Here is a 27,557-nt window from a genome sequence, read left to right as displayed (position 1 = left end):
GTCGATAATATTTTTATTAACCTAAAAATTTTAATACATGACTTGTTTGAAAAATATAAAAGTAATAATTAATAAGATAAACCAAATAACAAGCTTAATCAATAATTTAAAAGGTATATATTTCAGTTTTTCTGAAATTTTAAAATAACTGAAAATATAGCAAGTGTTGATTACTCAAAAAAGTAGTTAATAACTTAAAATGAAAGCAGAATGAACACGTTGCAGCTGTATTACGGTACTCACAGCACTGTTGTAATTTTTATAAATTCTATAAGAAATTGGTATTTACTATTTGTGCACTTTAGTTGTTGGACTATAAAGTTTTTTAAAGTAATAAATAAGATTTAAATCAAATATAAAAAATATAAAAAAACATTATAACATTAAAGATTATAATTAATCAAGTTGTGGTTAGTTTTGAAGTTTAGGGTACTTTAGCTGTACTTTAAATTTTAAAATCTATTTATCAAACTTTCATTTAGCTTTTAACTATTTATACTTGATTTTTCACAAAATCGAGTATTTTGGTTTTTAAAGATGTCGGATACAATATACTTAATTTGAATGTAATGTAAACTCACTTGTAGGGAGAAAGCTAACACAGCATAGTTTAGTATTATTAAAATATCTATTTAGTAGAAAGTTTGAATATAGTTCAACGTGTTGATAAAATAATAAACAATAAAAAATAAAATTTATATACATTGCTCCTAAAAATCACAAAATCCAACAAAAAATTTTTAAATGCCTACATGATTTTTGTAAACTAGACCTCTGCACTAACAACAAAATAAGTTTAGTTATGAAAATAATTAGTACCAAGACAATAAAATATAGCTATAAGTACGTGGGAATATACTTTGAATTACCCTGTTTTAAATTTCCAGTTTTACCTTTTTTGTTTAAATATTTAACTTTTTAGCAGTTGTTTTGTAGTGTTTTTTATTTAACTAAAAATTTAATTTATTCCAACTACCAGGGTCTTCAAAAAAAGATTCAATAAAAGAATAAAGTATAAAATTAAAAATTCCTTCCGTCCTGGACATAAGTCAGACACTACACAACTAAATAAATAGTAAATGATATATAGGTGGTAAATTTAAATAATATTGGTATAAGAAATTATAATTTAGACAATCACATGGTTTTTTTAATTAGACTGCAGAACTAAATACACTATATAGTTAGCTATACTAATTAATTAACAATACAAATGCTTTATAAAGTTGGTTAGAAAAACATTCCTAATCAAGCCTTACACATAAGATTTCATGATTAATTTGAATGGTTCAAAAATAAGAAAGCTCATACTACAACCTAAAAAAATCAACTACCTACAAGGATATTTATATTGCGAAACCTCGTAGGATAAAAGCCATAATGTTGTTTAAGCCAAAATAGGTTCATAAGCATAGACAAAAATTGCAGTGAGCTATAATAAATGGATTAAATTACTAAATACAGTTTGTATATACTGTGTGCAAAATTCTAAACTCCAAATCAAGAGTCAGAAGACTTTTTGAAGTCTTGGTCATAAAAATTTTCCTATATAAAGTTGCCTGCAAACCTCAGTTGTTTAAGTTTGAGCTTAATACTGACTTAATTAATATTACAGGGTTGTCACTCGTTTTTTTCAGGTTTCCGGATTTATTTTAGGTTTTTAAAATAGACTTTAAGGTAAGTAACTGTTTTAATAAGTATAAAAACTTTGAAAAGATACTGTAAAGCTACTTTAAATATCTATTAAAAAAAAACATTTGATGATGACAACATTTTTTGTTTGTTAGTTTTTGAGTCAAGTCGAAATTTTACTACTGACTATGTAAAAATTGTTAAAATTCAAGGTTTTTCTTGATTTTTTTTTCAAAATTTTCCAAGTTCAAGGTTTTTTTGCCTAAATTGTCAATTTTTTTTTTTAGGATTTCAGGTACAGTGGCAACCCTATATTAATAATGATATAACACCAGATAATAAACATACTGTTATCTTAAACTCTTTGAAAAACTGACTTGAAAAAATTTAAGTTAATCACTCCTAGTTTATCTATTGTTTTTATTGTTATAAATAACATGTAAAAATATTTTTAAACATGACATTTCAAAAAAATTTAAATACATTAAATACAACAAAAAAAAAACTATAATTAAATTAAAAAAAAAATATCACTTTTAATTCTAGTCATAATTTATAAATACACAAGAAAAATTTTATTTATTAAGAATAGGTGGTTGCTGTACTGCATACAATTAAAAAATATAGTTAAAATAACTTTATGGTTTTGTAAACTAAACCTCAGAACTAAAAAACTAAATTCTGCATTAAAAATGCTTTTTAGAGTTGGTTAGAAAATTAAAAAAATCTAATTAGACCTGAGCTTACCAATATGAAGTGACCTGTAGATTGTTTGTGCTAAAATGAGTTTAAATTTTTTACTTATTATTACTTGTCCTGAAATTCTCGTAGGAAAAAAGCCAGAATGTTTTTGAGCCAAAATTGGTTCATGAGCAAAGACAAAAAATGCAGTGAGCTGAGATTAAATGGATTAAATTAGTAATTAACTAAATACAGTGTATATACTGTGTGTAAAGTTCTTAAGTCCAAATCAAGGGTCAGAAGACTTATTTAAGTCGTTAGCATAGAAATTTTCCTAGATAAAATTGACTGCAAACCTCAGTTTAAGTTTGAGCTTAATACTAACTTAATTAATATCACAGGGTCGCCACTTATTTTTTCAAATTTTCAGATTACAGATTTCTTCCAGGATTTTAAAGGTACACACTTTTGGGTTTATTTTTAGTTTAAAGTTAAGTTTAAGGTAAGTAACTGTTTTAAAAAGTATAAAAACATTGAAAAGATACTGTAAAGCTACTTTAAATATGTTTTTTAATTAAAAAATATTTTTGATGATGACAAATTTTTCTATTTGTATGATAAAATTTTTGAGTCAAATTGAAATTTTACTACTTAATATGTAAAAATTATTAAAATTCAATATTTTTTCAGAATTTTTTCAAAATTTTCAATTTCAAGGTTTTTTATGCCTAAATTGTCAAATTCCAGGTTTTTGCAGGATTCCAGGTAAAGTTGCAACCCTGTCTTAACAATGATATAACACCAAATAATAACATACTGTGATCTTAAACTCTTTGACAAGCTGTCTTGAAAAAGTTTAACTTAATCACTTCAAGTTTATTTATTTTTGTATATTATTATTTTCTTATACATCAAATGAAAAATACATTTTTTAAACATGACATTTCAAAAAGATTTAAACATATTAAATACAACAAAATAAATTTTAATTAAACTAAAAATTTTTTTTTCTTTTTATCCTGGTCACAACTTATATACTACACAATTAAATTATCAATCATTAACAATAAATGGTTGCTGAAAAGCATATTATTTCAAAAAAATAGTTAAACTAATTTTATGGTTTTGTAAACTAGACTTCAGCACTAAAAAAAAAACTAAATATTTCCATTAAATATATGGTTTTTAAAGACTATTAGAAAATAAAACCTGATTAGACCTGGGCTTACCAAAATTATGTGACCAGCAGAGTGTTTGTGCTAAATGAATTTAAATTTTTACTTTCTAATAGTTGTCTTGCAAATTCTCGTAGGATAAAAGCCAGAATGTGTTTGAGCCAAAATAGATTCACGAGCAATGACAAAAAACTGTAATTATAACTAAACAGTTAAATGAATAAGGAAGAACTGTTAGGCAACAGAGCTAAAGTTAAACACTAAAATATATGTATATACATATATATCTTTTAAATTTTAATGTAAAATGATAAATTATCTTAGTCAATATATTGTTTACACTCTATGCCAAGGCTTGTATATGAAGAATAAGGTATGTAACGAGTCTATAAATTTTATTTAGATTAATTAACCCAGACCCGCACTTAACAAAAATAGAGTTTGTTAAAGAATATTTCAATGAATAATAAAGGTTTCAGCACCCTTTATTGAAAGAATTTTATTATAACTATTATATATTTATTATAATTAATGAATAATAAAAGGCTTATTAGAGGTAACTATAATAAAGTTTTGCATTCTTTTTTTTATAGCTACGGCCTGAGATTAACTAAAAAAAAAACTCTAGGGTTTAATTATAAAATTCTTTTAACCTAAGATTTGGCATAGAGTGCACACAGTAAAATGTCTGTAAAAAATTATTATTTTTACCTTCAAGTTAAAAAGATATATATTATGGTGTTTAACTTTAGCTATGTTGTCTAACAGACCTTCCTTAACATTTCACATTTTATTTATAATTACAGTTTTTTGTCTTTGCTCATGACTCTATTTTGGCTTAAAAACATTCTGGCTTTTGTCCTACGTGAATTTGCAAGACAAATATTAGTAAGTAAAAAAGTTTAAATTCATTTTAGCACAAACACTCTGCATGTCACTTCATTTTAGTAAGCTCAGGTCAAATCAAGTTTTGTTTTCTAACAGATTCTAAAAAGCTTATATTTTAAGGAAAAAGTTTATTTTTTTAGTTCTGATGTCTAGTTTACAAAACAGTAAAATTATTTTATACATTTTTATTGAAACAATATAATTTCGAGCAACCACCTACAGTTATTGATTATTTATTTAATTGTGTAGTAAATAAGTTGTGGCCAGGATAAAGAATCTATTTCTTAGCTTTTTTCAATCTAACCTTGTTATACTTTTTATAGTTACAATCTTTTTAATTTTCAAATTTTGTAATATGTTTTTTCATATGAATTTATTTAAAAGAAAATAATAAGAATGTTTAGGAATATTTAACGGGAAACAAAGGTTGCAGCACCCTTTATGTTAAAAGTAAATGGTGTATTAAAGGTAATTATAATGAAGTTTTACATTTTATTTCTAAAAAAATTCTAGGATTTAGTTACAAAATTCTTTCAACCTGAGATTTGGTATAGAGTGCACAATATAAAAGGACTGTGACAAACTATTACTTTTACCTTCAAGTTAAAAAGATATATGTATATATATATTATCGTGTTTAACTTTAGCTCTGTTGCCTAACAGTTCTTCATTATTAACTTCACATTTAAATTATAATTACAGTTTTATGTCTTTGCTCATGAATCTATTTTTGCTCAAAAACATTCTGGCTATATCATACGAGAATTTGCCAGAAAAATATTAGTATTTAAAAAATTTAAATTCATTTTAGCACAAATACTTTGCAGGTCACTTCATTTTGGTAAGCTCAGTTCTAATCCGGCTTTATTTTCTAACCGACTCTTAAATGCATAAATTTTATGGCTAAACTTAATTATTCTTTAGTGTTGATGTCTAGTTTACAAAACCATAAAATTATTATAATATCTTTTTTGAATAATATGCTTTTGAGCAACCATCTATTGTTAATGATTCATAGTTTTATTATAAAATAAATAAGTTGTGACCAGGATTAAAAGAATTTAATTTTTTAAATTTAATTAAAATTTAATTTGTTGTATTTAATGTATTTATATTTTTTTGAAATTTCATGTCTAGTTAAATTATTTTTAGCTATGACTGATAAAAATCTAAAACTAGGAGTGATCAACTTAAATTTTTTCAAGTCAGTTAATTAAAGAGTTTAAGATCACAGTATGTTATTATTTGGTATTTCATCATTGTTATTACAGGGTTGCCACTTACCTGAATTTCTGAAAAAACCTAGAAATTGACAATTTAGGCAAAAAAAAACTTGAATTTTGTAAATTTTGAAAAAAAAAACTTGAAAAACCCTGTAATTTTGGAAAAAAATCACTAAAAAACCTGGAAAAACCTTTTTTTTTGCTATGAATCTATTTTGGCTTAAAACCATTCTGGCTTTTATCCTACGAGAATTGCAATAGATGTATCCTTGAAATTAGTAATATTATTTTGATTTTAACAACAATACTCTTCAGGTTACTACTATTCAGCTTTATTTAAAATTTTAGTAAGCTCAGGTCTATTCAGGTTTTTTTTTAACCGACTCTAAGAAGCAAATATATAACGACATAAGTAGTTTTTTTTCAGTGCTATGGTCTAGAATACAAAACTATGAAATTATTTTTTTATTGAAACCACATGCTTTTGAGCAACCATCTATAGTTTTTGTTATTTATTAAATTGTGTAGTAAATTAATTGTGACCAGGGTAGTAGATATATAGTATATCTTGACTTTTTATTCAATCTTACCTTGTTAAACTTAATATAAATTCAATCTTTTGAAATTTCAAGTTTTATAATAAGTTTTCTCTTATGTATTTACTCAAAAGAAAATAATAACAATGTTTAGGAATATTTCACTGAAAAAAAGAGGTTTCAGAACACTTTATGTTAAAAGTAGATGGTTTATCAAAGGTAATTATAACAAAGTTTTATATTCTATCTTAATAACTACGGCCTGAGAATAGTTTATCTAAAAAAAAATTCTAGGATTTAATTATAAAACTCTTTTAACCTGAGATTTGACATAGAGTGCATACAAGAAAAGGACTGTTATAGATTATTATTTTAACCTTCAATTTAAAAAAAAATATTTATATTATGGTGTTTAACTTTAGATCTGTTGCCTAACAGTTATTCCTTATTTTTTTCACATTTTATTTATAATTACAGTTTTTGTCATTGCTCATGAATCTATTTTGGCTCTAAAACATTCTGGCTTTTATCCTACGAGAACTTGCAAGACAACTATTAGTATGTAAAAACATTTCATTCATTTCAACCTAAACACTCTGCTGGTCACTTTATTTTGGTAAGCTCAGATCAAATCAGGTTTTATTTTCCAACAAACTTTAAAAAGCATATATTTTATGGCTAAATTTGGTTTTTATTAGTGCTGAGGTCTAGTTTACAAAACAATTAAATTATTTTAATAGTTTTTTTGAAATATGCTTATTAGAAACCATCTATTGTTAACGATTAATTATTTATTTGTGTAGTAAATGAGTTGTGACCAGGATTAAAAGAATTTTTTTTTTTAAATTAAAGTTTATTTTGTTGTGTTTAATGTATTTAGATTTTTTTGATATGTTATGTGTAAAAAAATGTTTTTTTAGTTATGATTTTTAATAATAAGAAAAAAACTAGGAGTGATTAACTTAAATTTTTTATGTCTGTTTGTCAAGGAATTTAAGATCACAGTATGTTATTATTAGGTGTTATATTATTGTTAATACATGGTTGCCACTATACCTAAAACCCTGCATAAACCTGGAAATTGACAAATTACGCAAAAAAAAAACTTTTCATTTGGGAAATTTTGAAAAAAAAATTTCGAAATAAAACCTGAACAAACCTGGAATTTTGACATTTTTTTCATATGATTTGACTCGAAAAATCTATTATTGTCATAGTCAAATTTTTTTTTAATTAAATAACATATTTGATGTAGCTTTACAGTATCTTTTTTTATATAGTAAGTTTTTTTTATACTATTTAAAACAGTAACTCAGCTTAAACTTAACTTTAAACTAAAAATAAAACCCAAAAATGTTTACTTTTAAAAACCTGGAAAAAATCTAAAAAGCTTGGAAAAAACGAGTGGCAACCCTGTAATATTAATTAAGTCAGTATTAACCTCAAACTTAAACAACTGAGGATTGCAGTCAACTTTATCTAAGAAAATTTTCTATGCTCACGACTTAAAAAAGTCTTTAGACCCTTGATTTAGACTTGAAAATTTTACACTTAGTATAAAGACTGTATTTAATTAATTACTAATTTAATCCATTTAATCTCAGCTCATCGCATTTTGTCGTTGCTTGTAAACCTATTTTTGCTTAAAAAACATTCTAGTTTTTTTCCTACGAGATTTGGAAAAATGGAATATCCTTGTAGGTAGTTGATTTTTTTTTTGATTATAGTATGGGCTTTCCTAGTCTTGGGCCATTTCAGTTAATTATGAAGTTTTATTTTTATAGCTCAGCCCAGATTAGGATTGTTTTTCTAACCAACTTTATTAAGCAATTGTCTCGTTACTTTTTGACAACTATTTAATAACTAACTATATAGTGTATTTAATTATGAAGTCTAATTTTATCTTCTTTTTTTTGTAGACCCTGGTAGTTGGAATAAAATAAAATTTTTAGTTTTAATAAACTAGTTTTGTGTAAAGTTTTTTATCTAAAGGTTAAATATTTACACAAAAAGATAAAATTAGAAATTTAAAAGTTACAAAAATAAAATACAGGTTATATAAAAGCAGATTTCTACGTACTTTTAGCTAAATTTCATTGTTTTGATACTAATGATCTAATGATTTGTTTAGTTTATAAATTTGTTTTCAACTTATGTCATACAATTTAAAGCTAAATTTATACTGTTTATTAGAGGTCTAGTTTACGACAACCATGTAGGCATTTATAGTATTTTTTGTTTGAATTTATGATTTTCAGCAATATATATATTTTTTGATTGTTTTTGTTTATTATCTGACAAACACGGTGAACTAAGTTATACTTACTTATTATTATTAAGTTAAACACTTTACCAAAATATAAATTTATTATAATACTTAACTATGATATGTTAGCTTTTATTTTATGTTACATGAACATATTGTTATCGGCATCTTTAAAAACCAAAGTATCTAAACCTTATGTAAAACTACTTATCATATACCATAGCTCCATTATAAAGACATTATGTTGAAATAAATATTAACACTGATGTTTTGGTTGGTAGTTAAAAGCTAAATGAAAATTTATTGAATAAGTATAAAAAATTTAAAGCAAATGCACCCTAAACTTTACTAATTGTGATTTTGATTTTTCCAATATTTTTTATTTTTTTAAATATCTGATTAAACTCTTGTTTAATAACTTAAAAATCTTTAAGTTTAACAACTAAAGTGCACAAATAGTAAATACTTATTTCTTAAATACTATTGTTATTAAGTTAATAACTATTTTATTGAGTGAATAGTATTTCTTATTGAGTACTTAATAGTAGCTATATGTTCAGTTATTTTAATAGTTTAGAAAAACTTAAAAATATACCTTGCAAAATATTAAATAAGCTAGTTATTTGATTTTTCTTATTTGGAAAAAATCATAATTAAAACTAATAAGTCATGTAATAACACTTTTAGGTTAACAAAAATATTTTCAACATGTTCAAACACTTCTTGGTTTTGTGTGCATTTTTAATTGTTTGCGGGTCGTGCTCCTCAGCAACAGTGCACGATCTAGAATCCAATACTGACCCCCACTCGTGCGACCCGGGCGATCTGCACTGCCAAAGGCTGAGCTCGGCCAGAATGAAAAGAATAGAGGAGTTTCGAACGACTCTGCTCGAAAAACTGGATCTGGACAGCGTTCCGAACATCAGCAATGAAGACTTGCCCAGCCCGGCAATGATCGAGTCCCTGAAGAAGAGGTACGGAATCACGGAAGAACAAGATCAGGAGGGAAGCTCGTCGAACAAGGAGCTCATCATACTTGCGAAACCAGGTTATATTTTGATAAGAAACCAACTAGTTATATTTTTTTTTATAAGATAGCTGTTGTTAAAAACTGAAAAGCTAAAAATAGAAAACAGTGAAATGTTACAAAAGTTATATAAAGCAATTTTTTTTAGTTTTAGAATTTGATGATAAAACACATTAAAAAAACTATACCGTTAAGTTTAATTAAAGTTATTATTTGGGATTATGACTTAGAACTAATGTAGGTAAATTCAAGCAAAACTTTATTAAGTATATCATTTTGAAATTTTTATTTAATTTGTTTTACGTATGTTTAATGTATATATATAATTTTTTGTTTTATATACTATATCACAATGAAGAAATTTTAGTTTCATAAATTCAGCACTATCAGTATAAAGACTTATAAACACTGATTATAATTAATTTTACACTTTTACAATAAACTACTCGTTCATTTAACATAAATTGCTAGAATATTAATGCGGTGTAATGTTAAAGTCAAAAAGATGTTTTATTAATAATTAACTTTTCTTTTTTCTTCTATATATATACTTATATACATATATGTATATATACACAATAAGCTTCAAATATACTTTAAATTTATTCAGTGAGCGAATCTGAGCGCGAGAATGGAACCACGGGAAGTTACTTCGAGATCACGCAAAATGAGAGAAGCTTCATTGCAAAAAAAGCCTCACTCTATTTGTACGTCAAGCCTCAAGCTGGCAGAACGAAAAACGAGACCCACATTAGCATCGTCAAGTACAGAACTGCCGCCGACGGCGCTTCGGAGTCGTTCAGTGGACCGAGACGGAAGGTGAAGCTGACAAGCGACAAGGGGCATTGGAAAAAGTTGGACGTTTTATGCCACGTGAACAAGTGGCTGGAAAATGACAAAGAGGAAAGCCGAATTCGAATTTACGCTGAAGATGATCAAATTTTGTCCGTTGACTTCACTGATAAAAACAGTCCCTATGTAAGTTTTAGTTGTATAATTATACTGTATACAAATTTCTGCGATATATTAACCTATCTATACTAACTTATACAAACCTTATCTTTTAATGTTGTAATATATATGATTTTTCTATAATTAAAAAATGTCTGTTACAAAATAATCAACTAATATTAAAACTCAACGTGAAAACAGAGACCTTACATACAAGTTTCGCTGGAAAAAAACCCGATGATGAAAAGCAGGAGTAAGCGCGAGTTGAATACCAGGGACATGACTGAGATCTGCGCAAATAAATTGTTGCAACCTTCTCACTGCTGCCGTCACGATCTCAACATCGAGTTCAGCTCAGTCAACTGGAACTTTGTGGTTTTTCCGAAATCTTGGAACGCTTACTACTGCTCCGGGCCGTGTCGTTCCCAGGACATGTCAACCATGCGGGGTCAGTTGGTGTCCATGACCAACCAGGTCATAGACAAGGACGCACGAGACGGCTGCTGCACCGCGAAAGAGACCAAGCCGCTCAGCATCATGTACTACGACGGTTTGAACAACATGGTGCATAAAAAGTTGGATGATATGTACATAACTAAGTGTGGATGCGCATAAGTCGACGTCTGAAGAACTAGCTGCACAATATTTATAGATATTTAGAAAATTTAAAATAGTAATAAAATTTTTTAAAAAATACTTGCGTTGGTTTTTATCTCTGATGTTTTTCTGTGACGGCAGTTTGTTTTGTTAAAAGAATCAGAATGTCTATAAAGCCTTTTATAATATAATAATAAACCATAGGCTTTACCTTATTTTGGTCGGTGAGTTTGAGCAATTCCACAACTAATTAAAGTTTTAGATATGGTGAATTTCTTTTTATTATAAAAAGCTTGGTTTGCTGCTTTATGAACTTAGTGATCTTCTAACCATAGTTAAAATAGTATTTCAAGAAATTTTAGTTAAGAATTTAATTCAAATACAGTTATTTGTATTTATTAACTTATTGTTTTTCTTGTTAACCTTAAATGGGTTTCAATATGTCAACTCTTTTCCAAATTAACAACTAAAATTGTGTAAAAAATTAATTACTACTTAAAAAAGCCTTTAACTGGCAGTTACTGACATTTTGTTAGTTTATGATACATAAAAAAAATGATAAGGTTTATCACTAATTTTTAAAATTTAATAGAAACCTTTAAATAAATAATCTTAATTAGTATTTTAAAGATGTTAAGATGTAAAATTCTAAGCTTTAAAGCGGTTGAGAACTAAATAATGATAAATTTACTATAATTTATTTAAAATAGTCTAAAAATAATCGAGCGGGCCTGAGATTCTGTGGCGTCGCTTAATTAAGAATGACCCTCGCCGGATTCGAATGCACGCGTGCCCGATCAGCTCTAGTGGTAGTTAGCATAGTAATGCATCGAACCACACATTGGAAAAGCTCTAAGTTGCTATATAAATCAGCCACTAGATTTTAAATCAAGCTCATTTTAGTCTTTAACTTGATGTACTGGAAACAAGCTAGCTTGCATTTGTTTAAGGTCGTTTTATTAAAACATGCTTACATTGAATGTATAAATGTTTGAGATATTTTTTTGACAATTAAACTATTAAATAAAAAAATATTGAAATAAAAAATAATTTCTGCTATCTATACTTCTGCTCTTTTAAAACAATTAGATAATGAAAATCATAATTTATCGATCTAGTATGTTTTATAAACCTTTTATTCTAGATTAACCATTAAGCATAACTTTTTTTCTTTTTAATTAAAATGTTTATCTTGAATTAACTAAACTTTACAATATTGAAAATGTTTAAATAAGCAAAGTGAATATCTTTTTTAATTGAGCATTGTCAACCCTAACTCTGAAAACTTAATTTGTAGTGGGTAACTCTAATGTGATCATCAAGGAAATAAATCCAGTCTGCGACACACTTTTTTTTTGCAAAACAATAACGCACAGCAAACAATTTTAATTTATTAATGGCAAAAGATTAAAAGTAAGCTTAAAGGCTTAATTGTAGTTCACGGAAGCTGTTGTTACATGATTATTTATTAAATTATTGCTTTAAAATAGTTATTGTAGTATTATCCGGTCCGCAAAAAAAAATTCTGCTAAGTATAGATAACCTGTGTTGATAATACATGTGTAAATTTTTTTTTTTAACAACACTTTAAAAACTTTTCATGTAAAAAACCTTGAACAGATTATGGCTTAAAAGTTTATAGCTAATTTACAAACAAAATTTGAAAAAATATGATATTCATAAAATAAGTCTTGAATTCTTTAAATAGATTCACTGGTCTAGCTTGTAGAAAGCTAACTTAGACCTTTAGATTAACTTTTTGAGGAAATCACACAGTCAATTTATAAACAATAAAAATTTTTAATTTTAACTGTCTATACTTTCTTGCTTAACTTGTTTTTACTTTAAAATAATTCATAATCGTTTTTAATACATTTACTTATAAAATTCAAAAACAACTTTAAACTTTTTAAGTTAAATAACTTATAAATTAGTTTGTTAAGTAATACAGTAATCTCAATTTTATATCTAAGAGCAGTTTGAAATCATGATTAAGATCTTTATTATAAAATGAAAAGTAAGTAAATATAACTTTAAAAATTTTAAATGTTAGTATGTATTAGCTAGTACATATTTTGGTGTATGTTTAGCAATTCAAAACCTAATTTATAATTTATTTCGTTTTTATTCAATTTTACAATACTAACGTATGTAGTAAACACTTATATATGTAATAAATAAAATAAAATTTAAAACAAAGCACAATAATTAATTTGCTTTTAAAGCTGTATTAACAAGCAAAAATAAAAGTTTAAATTCATCAAAAAAAATTCTAGAGAAAAGTAGTGTATTTGTTGTGATAAACAAATGTTTAAAACAAATTTCAAAGCTATTAATGTATTTGTAAGTTTTTTTATCTTAGTTGTATTTAAATAAGTTGTTTATTATAGCTTTTTTTTTTTATTTAATTGTCATGAAAAACCTTTGTTTAATATAAAAGCATAGAATAACAAATTGCATATTTAATATGCTTTGTGTATTTGATATCAAAAAATTGCATTATTTAAATTAGGCAGACTACAAATAACACTTACAATGTTAATCAGTAAAAAGTTACTTCGTTTTTAATAATATGAAACTATTTTTTTTTAAACGATTATTTATCATATACTTGCTTAGAATTTAAAATTAGTGCACACTTTATTCTAGTATTTAAGCTTAGTTAAAGTAAAAAAAAACTTTAAGTTTAAGAACTAAATCAGTTAAAACTTTATAAAACTCAAACTTGGTTTTATTAATAAGTGTTGTAAATAAATATTAATCGTAAAGTAAATTAAAATATAGAAAAAGCTTAAACTTAAATGTCGAGGAAAAATAAAAATTTTTGTTGTACAAGAAGTTAACATATGTAACATACTAAATTAATTTTATAAAAAGTGAATAAGTTTTAAGTTTTAGGAAATAGGTATTTATATTTAAAAAAAACTGTCAATGTGTACTGTTGTAAGCAAAACTTTAAAATAAAAAACTAATAAAGAAACTATATTTAATTTTTAACTCTAAAACTCAGTTCTAACTTAGTGTAAAATTATATCTATTTTTATAAACATATTTCTAAAAAATTATATAAAAACTAAATATATGAAATCAAATTTTGTAAAACTTTAAAAAATATAAACAACTACATGCAAACAACATGTCAGTAACAAATTTAATACGTTGACTGAAATCAATTGAGATCCGTTTTTCGGTTTCACCTCAATCAAAACTTCTTTGGGTTTCTTTTTTGTCACCGATTCAACAACACCTTCCGATGTTGTTTCCGTCGCTGAGCTTACTTTTTCTGTAGCAGCTGTAAAAATTATACTTGAAACTTTTTCATCGGTTGAACTTGGTTTGTCATCTTTGTTGCAAAGATCCGATCCGCAGCATTCCTCCTCCAGAGTGCTCACCATCCTTCCCTGCTTCGTCTTCTCGCAGTCGTCCGCGCATCCTTTCACCACCATCTCATCTTCCATCATTTTGTACTTGAGAGTGTAGCACAGAGTGTCTGTTTCACTGCACGTCTTTGTTGTCGGGTTGTTGCATGCGGGGTCACTGGGGTCATCGCATGTGTGGCACGTCAAGCTGTGTGTGGCGGTTGTGAAGGCGAAAATGAAACAAACAAGTGTTGTCAGAGTCATAACTTTTTATTGGCAGTAAGGATCTGAAAAATTAAGAAAATATTAGTTTAATTCTCACCTCGTATAATGATTCAATTTAGTTTTGTATGTTTGTGTCGCTGTAGCCGATTTATAAATTTAAGGGCTTTTAACCTAAATTTATTGAACGATAAAAATAGAAGCGTTAAAAAATTGGTCTTAGGACCTTTTGTACAATGAAACGATTCAGTCATCGAGTGATACACCATAGATACAGTTTGATTTCAATCACAGAAAGCTGGACACTAAACTAACGTTTGTGGTTATATTCAATGAGTTTTGTTATAAAAATATCTAAAAATTAGATCTCTATTTTGATGTTATCAAACAATGAATTTATGTTTTTATTTGAAAAAAAAAATTATAAAGTGTCTGAAAATTATTTGTCTAAATTTAACTTTTAAAAGTAGATTTAAAACAAAACAACTATATAAACCTACATTAAGATATCAACTATTGTTACAATACACGGTTTTAACCTTTGTATATTTATTAGCTTTATAAAATAGTTTAATATGATAACTAAACCAAATTTCAAGCTTAACTTTTTTTGCCATAAAATGTTTATAAAGTTATTATGACTAAGCGTCTTCAAGATTTTGAATAGTTTGATAGATTTTAATGATTCAACAAGTTGACGAGGTAAAACTTTTTTTTTAATTATTTATAAAAATAACTATGTCATTGTTACAGATGCAGCTTTAACCTTTTAGTGTGTTTTATTTTTTCTTTTGTGCTACTTTTTGTAAAAACTAATAAGTTATTTTAGCGTGTTGTAAGATTATAATTTTATAACTTCGAGAAAAAGGATTATTTAAACTGTGTGTTTGATTGTTTGAACATATTTATTATGTATCAGCAAACTTGATAATTCTTTTGGCTTATAAACTTGTTAAAATGTACTAAAAAAAGCATAATAACAAATTTTTATTTTTACTAAATTTAAAAAACTAGTTTAAACTGAAAAACTTAAAAGTTTTTATTCTCATCATAAATTAAGAATAGTGTATGCGTAAAAATTAAATAATAATACAAATGAGAGAAAAAGGTGTTTTGCCTTGCTATTAAAGCGCTTATTTAAAAATGCTTTCAAACTATCTTCAGACTTTAACGTTATTTTTAGAAAACATAAACTTTTTTTAGTAAGAATAAATATTTTATTTTATCTATATTTATATATATATATACATATATATTAAGGTTATTATTCAAACTTGAACACCTTCTACAGGGCCCACTTTGAGGGGTTTTAAATAATTTATTTGAAACGAACGATTTTAAAAATACTGGTACATATGCTTCATAAAGTTAAACGCTTTAATCATCAACCAGTTAAATTTACAATAAATAGCACTTTACTAAACATAGATGCAAAAACTATACAATAAAAAACAAAAAACAGTATGACGTAGTATTGTGCTTCACAAAAATGCAGGAAAAAAAATCAATATTCCATCTAACTTATCAAACAACTAAAATTAACAAAAACCACAATTAAGTGACTATAAAATAAAATGCTATAAAAATTTTTAAAATCAATCTTGTACAACTTATTTGTCAAAATCAAAATTTTTATAACTCAAATGTAGCAATCAACCTTTTATATCCACACTTTGAAATTATGTACTAACTAAAAAACACTTGAAAAATTAAAAAAAACTACTACAAATACTGATATAACAAGTACTAGACAAATGCGCTTCTTAAGTTAATAGATTATTTATTATTCATTCACTAATACGTTTTCCGCTGTCATTGTATTTGACAAGCAGCGTCATTGTGATTCATGCTTTAAGATTTATTGTTATTTATTGGGTTTTTTAGAATTAAAAAAAAATTTTAAAGTTGCAGGTTTATTATAGTTATTAAGTATATCTAGAAACAATTACACTAGAAATTTTTCTATAAATATGTACATACTATTTGTTTGAGCTGTAATTTTAGTTTTTAACTATAAAAGTATTTTTGTTAGCGGTTGATTTTTCGGATGAGATGTTTTTAACAGATTTTTAAAATAAGTAAAACAAAAACACAAAGAAAAAGTACAGAAATCGGTTTAGAAAATTGTTAAACAGACTAATTTTCTAATTTAGTTTTATTAGCCTAACTTATTGAATATTTACGTTTTTAAGTTTGTAATACTATTGAATTTATTTGTTTATGTATTTAGGTATAAACTTTTTTTTAACTTAACAGTAATAAAAGTTGTTTGTACAAAAACATGCAACAGTATTTAGTAATATCTTTTTATTTATAATCATATTTTACAAAGTTTTGTTTTTTTCAGAATAGCTAAAATGTTGTTTTTAATAAAATAAAGTTATGTTATTCAATATGGTGGTTTGTACGAAGGTTTGAAAAACTAAATAATTGTTAATGTAGTAATACAACTACATAAAAATTAAATAAAATTTAACTATCTAGTTTTTACAATTTTAAGACTGTTTAACAAAATATTTATAATGCGAGCAAAGAAAATATAAATTGATTTTCTATAAAAATTTAATTTTAACCAGTAAACTAATTTTGATTTCAAATAAAATAAATATAGTAGCTTTAAACACTCAAAGGTAGTTAATATCAATTTCTTGTCTAAGTACTTTTCAACAGTAGTTTTAAAACTACTTACCGTAGAAAAATAATTAATGGTAGATTTCTGTTATATAAAATACAAAAAGTAAACACAGTTTTGTCATGTCTATTATACAAAAGTTTCGAATAAGCAAAACAAACATTTTACTGGTTTTGTAGAAAAATAGTTATGTTTTAGTGATTACACTTTTAACTATACTGTACAAGTACTTTTCAAAATTTGATTTTAAATGTACACGAAAGCTTTAAGTTTTTAACGATAAAATTTAAACAAATTTCGATCAGAAGTACTCAGCTTTAAATAACTATTTAAAATTAAATAATTTATATTTTCTGTGAATGAGCATTTCTTATTTCAACAAGAATGTTTATATGAAATAATAATATTAATAAATAATTAAAAATTAGATACATAGTGTTTTCATAACTTTTTACTTAACCACACTAGTTTCTTATTGTTAATTTAGTTTTGTGGTTTTCATAAATTGTACTTTTTTATCAAGAGACTTTTCATCATGTACAAAAACACAAAAAAATTAAACACAGTAAATACGATTGAAAAGTACCATCTAGTTAGATCACTTTTTATCAGTCTTTAGTCATGCTACAAACACAAAAACTACAGTTAGAAATAATTAGTCTTGTACTCACAATAAAACTACAAAAGCATTGTTTAAACTCTAGTGATTATTGAGTAAAGTACCACAAAGAGTAATCAATACAAGTGATACTTTTCTTGAAAGTGGTTCCGATCCACTGTAAGTTGTTTCTTCTGTAGATATTTCTGTTACATCTTTAATCTGAATAAGTCGTCCAGTAATTAGTTTTGGTATAACCATGTAATCAGTTTTAGTTAAAAGTAAATTGTTTATAAAAAGTAATTATAATAGTTTTACATTCTATTTTTAATAACTTAGGTGCGAGAATAATTTTTGTAAAAATTTTATAATTTTTTGTTATAAAATTTTTCCAACCTAAAATTTTATAAAGAGTGCATGCAATAAAAATAACTTTAATAAACTATTACTTTTACCTTCAAATTAAGAAAAAAATATATATTAAGGTGTTTAACTTCAGACTTGTTGCCTAAAAGTTCTTCCTTATTCAATTCACATTTTATTTCTAATTACAGTTTTTTGTCTTTGCTCATAGTCTTAGTTTGGCTCTAAAACATACTGGTTTTTATCCTACGAGAATTTGCAAGACAAATATTCTTGTAAGTAGAAAATTTAAATTCATTTTAGCACAAAAGCTCTGCAGGTCACTTCATTTTGGTAAGCTCAGGTCGAATCAGATTTATATTCTAACAGTATCTAAGAAGCATATATTTTATGGAAAATTTTAATTTTTTAGTGTTGAGGTTTAGTTTACAAAACCGTAAAAGTATTTTAATAAGTTTTTTAAAATAATATGCTTTTCAGCAACTATCTTTTGTAAATAAATAATAATTTAATTGTGTAGTAAATAAGTTGTGACTAGGATTAAACGAATAAAATTTGTTTTAATATAATTAAAGTTTAATTTGTTGTATTTAACGTATTTAATTTTTTTCAATTGTCATGTTTAAAAAAATGTTTTTTAGTTATGATTTATAAGAAAAAAAAGGAGTGATTAACTTAAATTTTATCAAGTCAGTTTGTCAAAGAGATTAAGATCAAAGTACGTTATTATTTTTTGGTGTTATATCAATGTTAATACAAGGTTGCCACTTTACCTGCAATCCTGCAAAAAGTTGGACTTTAACAATTTAGGCAATAAAAACCTTGAATTTGAGAAATTTTGAAATAAAACCTGGAAAAACCTGGAATTTTGATGTAAAATCACTTAAAAAACCTGAAAACCTTTTTTATTTTTGCTCATGAATCTATTTTGGCTCAAAAACATTCTGGCTTTTACTCTACAAGAATTTCTAAGACAAATATTCTTGTAAATGAAAAATTTGAATTCATTTTAGCACAAAAGCTCTGCAGGTCACTTCATTTTGGTAAGCTCAGGTCAAAACAAATTTATATTCTAACAGTCTCTAAAAAGCATATATTTTATGGCAAAACTAAATTCTTTTTTAATGCTGAGGTCTAGTTTACAAAACCATAAAATTATTTTATTTTTTTTTTTCGAAATAATATGCATTTGAGCAACCATCTATTATTAATTATTAATAGTACTATTGTATAGTAAAAAAGTTGTGACCGGGATAAAAATAAAAATTATTTTTTAAAAATTTAATTAAAATTTATTTTGTTGTATTTAATGTATTTAAATTTTTTGAAATTTCATGTTTAAAAAAATAATTTTTAGTTATGATTTATAAGAATAAAAAAATTTATACAAACTAGGAGTGATTAACTTCAATATTTTTCAAGTCAGTTTTTCAAAAAGTTTAAGACCACAGTTTGTTATTATTTTATGTTATATCATTGTAAATACAGGGTTGCTACTTACATGGAATCCTGCAAAAACCTGAAAATTGACAATTTAGGCAAAAAAAATCTTGAATTTGGGAAATTTTGAAAAAAAAATCTGGAAAAATTAGAATTAAAAAAAAATCACTTAAAAAACCTAGAAAAACCTTTTTGTCTTTGTTCATGAATCTATTTCGGCTCAAAAACATTCTGGCTTTTATCCTTCGAGAATTTGCAAGACAAATATAAGTAAGTGAAAATTTAAATTCATTTAAGCACAAACACTCTGCACGAATTCATTTCGGTAAGCTTAGGTATATTCAGGTTGTATTTTTTACCGACTCTAAAATGCAAGTATTCTATGGCTATATTTAATTTATTCCTTCAGTCCTGAGATTTAGTTTAAAAACTAATGAAATTATTTTGATTATTATTTTTTAATAATATGCTTTAAACTAACCATCTATGGTTAATAATATAATTGTATAGCAAATAAGTTGTGACCAGGATAACGGATTTGTTTCTTAACTTCTTTTCAATTTTACCTTGATATACTTTATGTAGCTTCAATCTTTTATAGTTTCAAGTTTTATATAATGTTTTTTCCTAAATTTTTCAAAAAGAAAATAATAACAATGTTTAGAAATATTTCACTGAAAAATAAAGGGTGCAGCACGTTATATGTCAGTGCTTCTGAAATGGGGTTCCGCGGAACCCTAGGGTTCCGCGACGCCTCTCAGGGGTTCCGCGAAGCCTTTCGAAATTTAAAAATGAAAAAAACATAAATCAAAATACTTCAAAAAAAATGGAACACATAAAAAGGAAAATATATATAATTATAGCATTCATTGATCTGCTTAGTCTGTATCTAGCGGTAGGACTTTTAATTCATTATTAATAGGTGTCCTGGTCGCGCAAATTTTTGCAAATTTTTTGAATTTCTATTTTTAATGAAGTCATGAAAATACTGGTAATCTGTGAATTCGATTAGGTTCTTGTTCATTTCGTTATTGTTTGTAGCTCTTATTTTGTTTTTATTATGCAGAAAAGATTTCTATTACGTTGCGATTAATCATGTGGGTTTTCGTTTATTTATCATAGATTTATAAAATACCTATTGCCTCTGGCGCACTTTAAGTTTGACTCGACTCAAAACTATTACAATTGCTATGATCTCTAACAACGATATAGTCTTGCTAAAAAATTCGTTTTTCACTGAAATTATTTTGTTTTTTTTGCAGGAAATATTATATTAAACATTTTATGTAAAAATAAGTTAGGGGTTCCGCTAAAAAATTGAACTTTTGAAAAGGGTTCCGCCACTAAAAAAAGGTTCAGAAGCACTGTTATATGTTATTTGTAAATGATATATTAAAATAAATTATAATTTTAATTATAAAAAAGTTTTACAATCTGTTTTTAATAATTACGGCCTGAGAATAATTTTTCTAAAAAAGAATTCTAGGGTTTAACTATAAAATCCTTTCAACTTGAGATTTTGGCATATAGTGCACACAATAAAAGGACTGTGATATATAATTATTTATACCTTCAAGTTAAAAATATATATATATATATAGTGTTTAACTTCAGCTCTGTTGCCTAACAGTTCTTCATTATTCATTTTACATTTTATTTATAGTTAAAGTTTTTCGTCTTTGCTCATGAATCTAATTTGACTCAAAAACTTACTGCTTTTACCCTAAGAGAATTTGCAAGACATATATTAGTAAGTAAAAAATTCAAATTCATTTTAGCACAAACACTCTGCAGGTCACTTCATTTTGGTAAGCTCAGGTCTAATCAGGTTTTATTTTCTAACAGTCTCTAAAAAGCATATATTTTATGGCAAACTTTTCTTTTTTTTTAGTGCTAAGGTCTAGTTCACAAAACCAAAAAAACTACTTTGTTTTTTAAATAATATGCTTTTCAGCAACTATCTATTGGTAATGATTAATAATTTAGTTGTGAAGTAATTAAGTTGTGACCAGGATTAAAATATTTTTTTTATAAATTTAATTAAAGTTCATTTTGTTGTATTTAAAGTATTTTAAAAATTTTTAAAGTGTCATATTCGAATAAATAAAAACATTAATTTTGATTTATAAGAATAAAACATATAGAAAAAAACTAGGAGTTATAAATTTAAATTTTTTCAAGTCAGTTTGTCAAAAAGTTTAAGATCACAGTATGTTATTATTTGGTGTTATGTCATATGGTGTTAACACAGGGTTGCCACTTTACCCGGAATCCTGCTAAAACCTGGAAATTGATAATTTAGGAAAAAAAACCTTTAATTTGGGAAATTAAAAAAAAAACCTGGAAAAAATCTGTAATTTTTAAGATAAATCACTGAGAAAACCTGGAAAAACCTTGAATTTTAACAATTTTTACATATTCAGTAGTAAAACTCGGTTTGACTTAAAAAATCTATCATACAAAATAAAAAGTCATCAAAAGTTTTTTTATTAAAAACATATTTAAAGTAGCTTTACAGTATCTTTTCAATATTTTTGTATTTTTTAAAACAGTTACTTACCTAAAAACTTAACTTAATAAACCCAAAATTGTGTACTTTTAAAAACCTGGAAAAAATCTGGAAACCAGGAAAAAAATTGAAAAAAATGAGTGGCAACCCTGTAATATTAATTAAGTCAATATTAAGCTTAAAGATGAATAACTGAGGTTTGCAGTCAATTTTATTTAGGAAAATTTCTATGCTCTGAAGTCATAAATAAGTCTTCTGACCCTTGATTTAGACTTTAGAGTTTTGCACACAGTATACAGACTGTATTTAAGTAATTACTAATTTAATCCAATCTATCTCAGCTCACTGCAACTTTATGTCTTTGGTCGTGAACCAATTTTGGCTTGAACAACATTCTAGCTTTTGTACTACAAGATTTGGCAAAAATAAATATTCTTGTAGGTAGTTGATTTTATTTGATTATAGTATGAGCTTTCTCAGTCTTGGGTCATTTCAGTTAATCATGAAATCTTATCTATAAGGATCAGGCTTGATTAGGATTGTTGTCTAATCAACTTTATTAAGAATTTGTCTTGTTAATTTATGACAACTTTTTTATATCTAACTATATAGTGTGTTTAGTTCTGCAGTCTAACTAAAAAAACATGTGATCGTCTGAACTATTATTTCTTACATTAATATTGTTTTAATTATATAACACCTATATATAATAGATTATTTATTTAGTTGTGTAGTGTCTTACTTGTGACCAGGACGGAAGGAACTTTTATTTTTCATTTTATTCTATTGTTGTATCATTTCTTTTTGAGAACCATGGTAGTTGGAATTAAGGAAAAATTTTAGCTTTAATAAACTAGTTTTGTTTAAAGTTACTTATCTAAGATTAAATTTTTACATAAATTAATGAAAATTAAAAATTTAAAAGTTACAAAAGTTAAAAACAGGTCATATCAAAGCAGATTTTCACGTACTTTTAGCTATATTTAATTTATTCGGTACTATTTATTTATTCAGGTAATAAATTTATTTCCAACTTATGTCATACAATTTAAATCTAAATTTATACTGTTATTAGTGCAGAGGTCTAGTTTACGGTAAATATGTAGACATTTACAATATTTTTTTTTGTTTTAATTTATGATTTTCAGCAACAATGTAAATATTTTTTATTTTTTTTTGTTTATTATTTTATCAACACGTTGAACTAAGTTCAAACTTTTTACTAAAAAAAGATTTTGATATTACTAAACTATACTGTGTCAGCTTTCATTCTGTATGTGAGTTTGCATTACAACAAACTAAAGTATGTTGTTTCTTGTATATCTTTAGGAACCAAAGTATCTGAACCTTATGTAAAATAATTACTCAAGTATCATAGGTCCATGTTAAAGACATTATGATGAAATAAATATTAACACTGATGTTTTGGTTGGTGTTAAAAAGCTAAATTAAAGTTTATAAAATTAGTTTAAAGATTTTAAAGTACAGCAAAAGTACCCTAAACTTCACGACTAATCACAACTTTAATAAATATAATTTTGAATTTTCTAATGTTTATTATTCCTTTCTAATATTTGATTTAACTCTTTTATGATACCTTTAAAATCTTATACTTGAACATTTAAAGCGCACAAATAGTAATTACTGATTTCTTATAGAACTTATAAATGGGACAACAGCGCTGTGAGTACCATAATACAGCTGTAACGTGTTCATTATGCTTTTATGTTGAGTTAATAACTATTTTCATTGAGTACTAAATACTAGCTATATATTCAGTTATTTTAAAAGCATAGAAAAACTTAAAAATATACATTTTAAAATATTGAACATATTTGTTATTTTATTTTTTTTATTAGTTACAACTGTTATTTTTTCCAAATAATATATGTAATAAAATTTTTAGGTTAACAAAAGTATTATAAACATGCTTAAACACTTTATCGTTTTGTGTGCATTTTTAATTATATGCGGGTCGTGCTCATCCGCAACAGTGCACGATCTAGATTCCAACATTGACCCCCACTCGTGCGACCCGGACGATCTGCACTGCCAAAGGCTGAGCTCGGCCAGAATGAAAAGAATAGAGGAGTTTCGAACGACTCTGCTCAAAAAACTAGATCTGGACAGCGTTCCGAACATCAGCGCCGAAGACTTGCCCAGCCCGGCAATGATCGAGTCCCTGAAGAAGAGGTACGGAATCACGGAAGAAGCTGATCAGATGGAAAATTCGTCGAACAAGGAGCTCATCATACTTGCAAAACCAGGTTTTATTTTGATAAGAGCCAAGTACTTATAGTTTTTTTTATAATTTAACTCTTTAAAACAACTTAATAACCCATAAGAATAAATAATTGAATAAATAATAATAATAAGCAAATAGTTTTTTTCTAGTTTTAGGTTTTTATGCTAAAACTTACTAGAAAAAACTTAACCGTTAATTTTAATTAAAGTTGTAAAAAGCGTTATTTTGGATATGATTTAGAACTAATGTTTGCAAATTTGAGCCGAAATTTAAAAATTATTAACCTTTTTAAACTATTATTTAATAAGTTTTAAGTCTATTTAATGTAACTTATAATTTTTTGTACCATATACGATAATTCGTTTAAAAGACTTTAGTTTTCTAGATTTAACAGTTGTGATCTTTTATTCTTTAAACTATTATTTTAAGTTTTTTAAAAAATTAAGGAGTACATTTCTATTTAAAAAAAAACTGACAATTATTATTCTTTTGCTTAACAGCGGACTACGAAAATTAAATGAAATCAATTTTTGGACTACTATTGTATAATTTCAATAAAACAGTTGTTGTTTTAATTTAATTAAACAAGTACGTTAAATCGAACAAAAATCGTAATCAAGTTTTTTTTTAAAACCTTCCCATTAACATGTTTTTTTTGCATAAAACCAAGTTTAAGTTTTTAACAATACTTTGTTAAAGTTGAAATGCGGTCAAATGAAAATACCCCAAAACATTTTTGTTTGCATTTTCACTGCTGACTGCCTGGTCTTACCACAGTTTTTGTTAATGTTTTATTTTTCTATTCTTGAGTAATAGTGTATTTAAGTGTATAATTCTCAAAATATATTAAAACTAAAACATTATTTATAATTCATTTTCTAACTTTGCACTATACATTCATAAATTATAAATACATTTCGTAAAATTTTAAGTGCAAAAACATTAATGCGGTTTAATGTTTAGCCAAAAAATTGTTTAGTTTTAATGTTATTCTTTTAAAATAAATATATAAATATATATATGTACATATATAAAATAAGCTTTTAATTTTTTCAGTGAGCGAATCTGAGCGCGAGCAGGGAACCAGGGGTAGCTACTTCGAGATCACGCAAAATGAGAGAAGCTTCATTGCGAAAAAAGCTTCACTCTACTTGTACGTCAAGCCTCAAGCTGGCAGAACGAAAAACGAGACCCACATTAGCATTGTCAAGTACAGGACTGCCGCCGACGGCGCCTCGGAGTCGTTCAGTGGACCGAGACGGAAGGTCAAGCTGATAAGCGACAAGGGGCATTGGAAAAAGTTGGACGTTTTAAGCCACGTGAACAAGTGGCTGGAAAATGAGGAAGAGGAGCGCCGAATTCGAATTTACGCTGAAGATGATCAAATTTTGTCTTCACTGATAAATACACCCCCTTTGTAAGTTTTACTTTTAATTGTAAAATTAAGCTCTATACACATTTCAGTTGTAAATTTTTTAAAGTGATCTACTCTCTACATAGGTCTGCGATAAATTGACTTATACCAACTGTTACAAACCTTATATTTTTAAAATGTATCAAATATGATTTTTGTATATGTAAAAACTATCATTTCTCAAAATAATCAACTAATACTAAAATTCAATATACACACAGAGACCTTACATACAAGTTTCGCTGGAAAAAATCCAATGATGAAAAGCAGGAGTAAGCGCGAGTTGAATACCAGGGACATGACTGAGATCTGCGCAAATAAATTGTTGCAACCTTCTCACTGCTGCCGTCACGATCTCAACATCGAGTTCAGCTCAGTCAACTGGAACTTTGTGGTTTTTCCCAAGTCTTGGAACGCTTACTACTGCTCCGGGCCGTGTCGCTCCCAGGACATGTCAACGATGCGGGGTCAATTGGTTTCTATGACCAACCAGGTCATAGACAAGGACGCACGAGACGGCTGCTGCACCGCGAAAGAGACCAAGCCGCTCAGCATCATGTACTACGACGGTTTGAACAACATGGTGCATAAAAAGTTGGATGATATGTACATAACTAAGTGTGGGTGCGCATAAGTTGACGTTTGAAGAACTACTCGCACAATATTTATAGATATTTAGAAAATTTAAAATAGTAAATAAACTATTCAAAAAATACTTGTGTTGTTTTTATCTCAGACATTTTTCTGTGATTGCAGTTTATTTAGTTAAAAAAATCAGCATATTTATAAAACCTTTTATAAGATAACAATAAGCCATAGGATATACCTTATTTTGGTTGGTTAATTTGAACGTTGCACAACAAACCAAAATCTTATAAGTGGTGATTTTCTACTAATTATAAAACCTTAGCTTGCTATTTTATTACCTTAGTTATTTCCTAACCATAGTTGAAATGAAATTTAAAAAAGTTGTAGTTAAGAATTTTATGCAAATATAGTTAGTTGTGTTTAATAACTTATTTTTATTCTTGTTAACATTAAAAAGTTTTAACTTGTGAATTCTTTTCCAAATTAACAACTAAAATTGTGTAAAAAGTAAATTACTACGTAAAAACGCCTATAATTGACAGTTACTGACACTTTGTTAGTTCATGATACATAAAAAAAACATGATAAAGTTTATCACTAACTTTAAACATTAAATAAAAAACTTTAAACAAAATCCTTAATAAGTATTATAACTATGTAAAGTTTTAAAATTTAAGCTTTAAAACAGTGCAGAACTATAATATAAAAAATTTACTTTTTGAAAGTGTTTATCATATACTTTTTTTATACATTTTTGTAAGCCTACGAAGTTCGAATTTTTGCAATCTAGTTATAATTTTTTCAATTTTATAATTTTTATTAGTGATTAATTAGGGTTTTTATACGTTGAATTTAAATTCTATGTTTTTTCTGTTGTCATAATTCTGAAATCTACTAATAGTGTATGCAGAACGCAGTATGGTCATTTCAAGTCAAGGTTTGGCAGATTTTCGCCTTCGATCATGTCTTTATTTTAATTGTAATTCATGCCACAACAAAAAAAAACACTTTATGTTCTTGAGTTTGATATTAAGTTTAAAAAACGTCTTGTGTAGAATTTAAGGAATTTTAGGGTGATTTAAAACTATCCCTTTTTTTCTTTGGGTCATTCAAAAACTAAAAAAATACATAAGCCTGTGAATCTTTTACTTTTAAAATTTGGTCCGCGAATACTAAATGCTTGCAACTTTATCATTTAAGTAACTTTTTGT

At 26.1% G+C, this 27,557-nt stretch overlaps 2 protein-coding genes across 2 annotated transcripts; both read left to right on the top strand.

Annotated features, from left to right (window-relative positions):
• The first annotated feature begins 9,109 nt into the window (after window positions 1-9,109).
• On the top strand, window positions 9,110-10,994 carry LOC145832559 (growth/differentiation factor 8-like). Its single transcript, XM_082939874.1, has 3 exons — window positions 9,110-9,449; window positions 10,039-10,406; window positions 10,581-10,994. Exons 1-3 carry the CDS (start codon window positions 9,110-9,112, stop codon window positions 10,992-10,994), a joined length of 1,122 nt encoding a protein of 373 aa, XP_082796000.1.
• Window positions 10,995-24,026: 13,032 nt separating this feature from the next.
• Window positions 24,027-25,765, top strand: LOC145832558 (uncharacterized). The gene is made up of 2 exons (XM_082939872.1): window positions 24,027-24,366; window positions 25,401-25,765. The coding sequence occupies exons 1-2, from the start codon at window positions 24,027-24,029 to the stop codon at window positions 25,763-25,765; spliced, it is 705 nt and encodes a 234-aa protein (XP_082795998.1).
• Window positions 25,766-27,557: the final 1,792 nt, after the last annotated feature.

Source organism: Thalia democratica, chromosome 3 (genome assembly GCF_965202585.1).
Source record: "Thalia democratica chromosome 3, ktThaDemo2.hap1.1, whole genome shotgun sequence".
NCBI lineage: Eukaryota > Metazoa > Chordata > Thaliacea > Salpida > Salpidae > Thalia > Thalia democratica.
The sequence above is the reverse complement of the archived record's forward strand: the minus strand, read 5'-3'. Positions and strand labels throughout refer to the sequence as shown.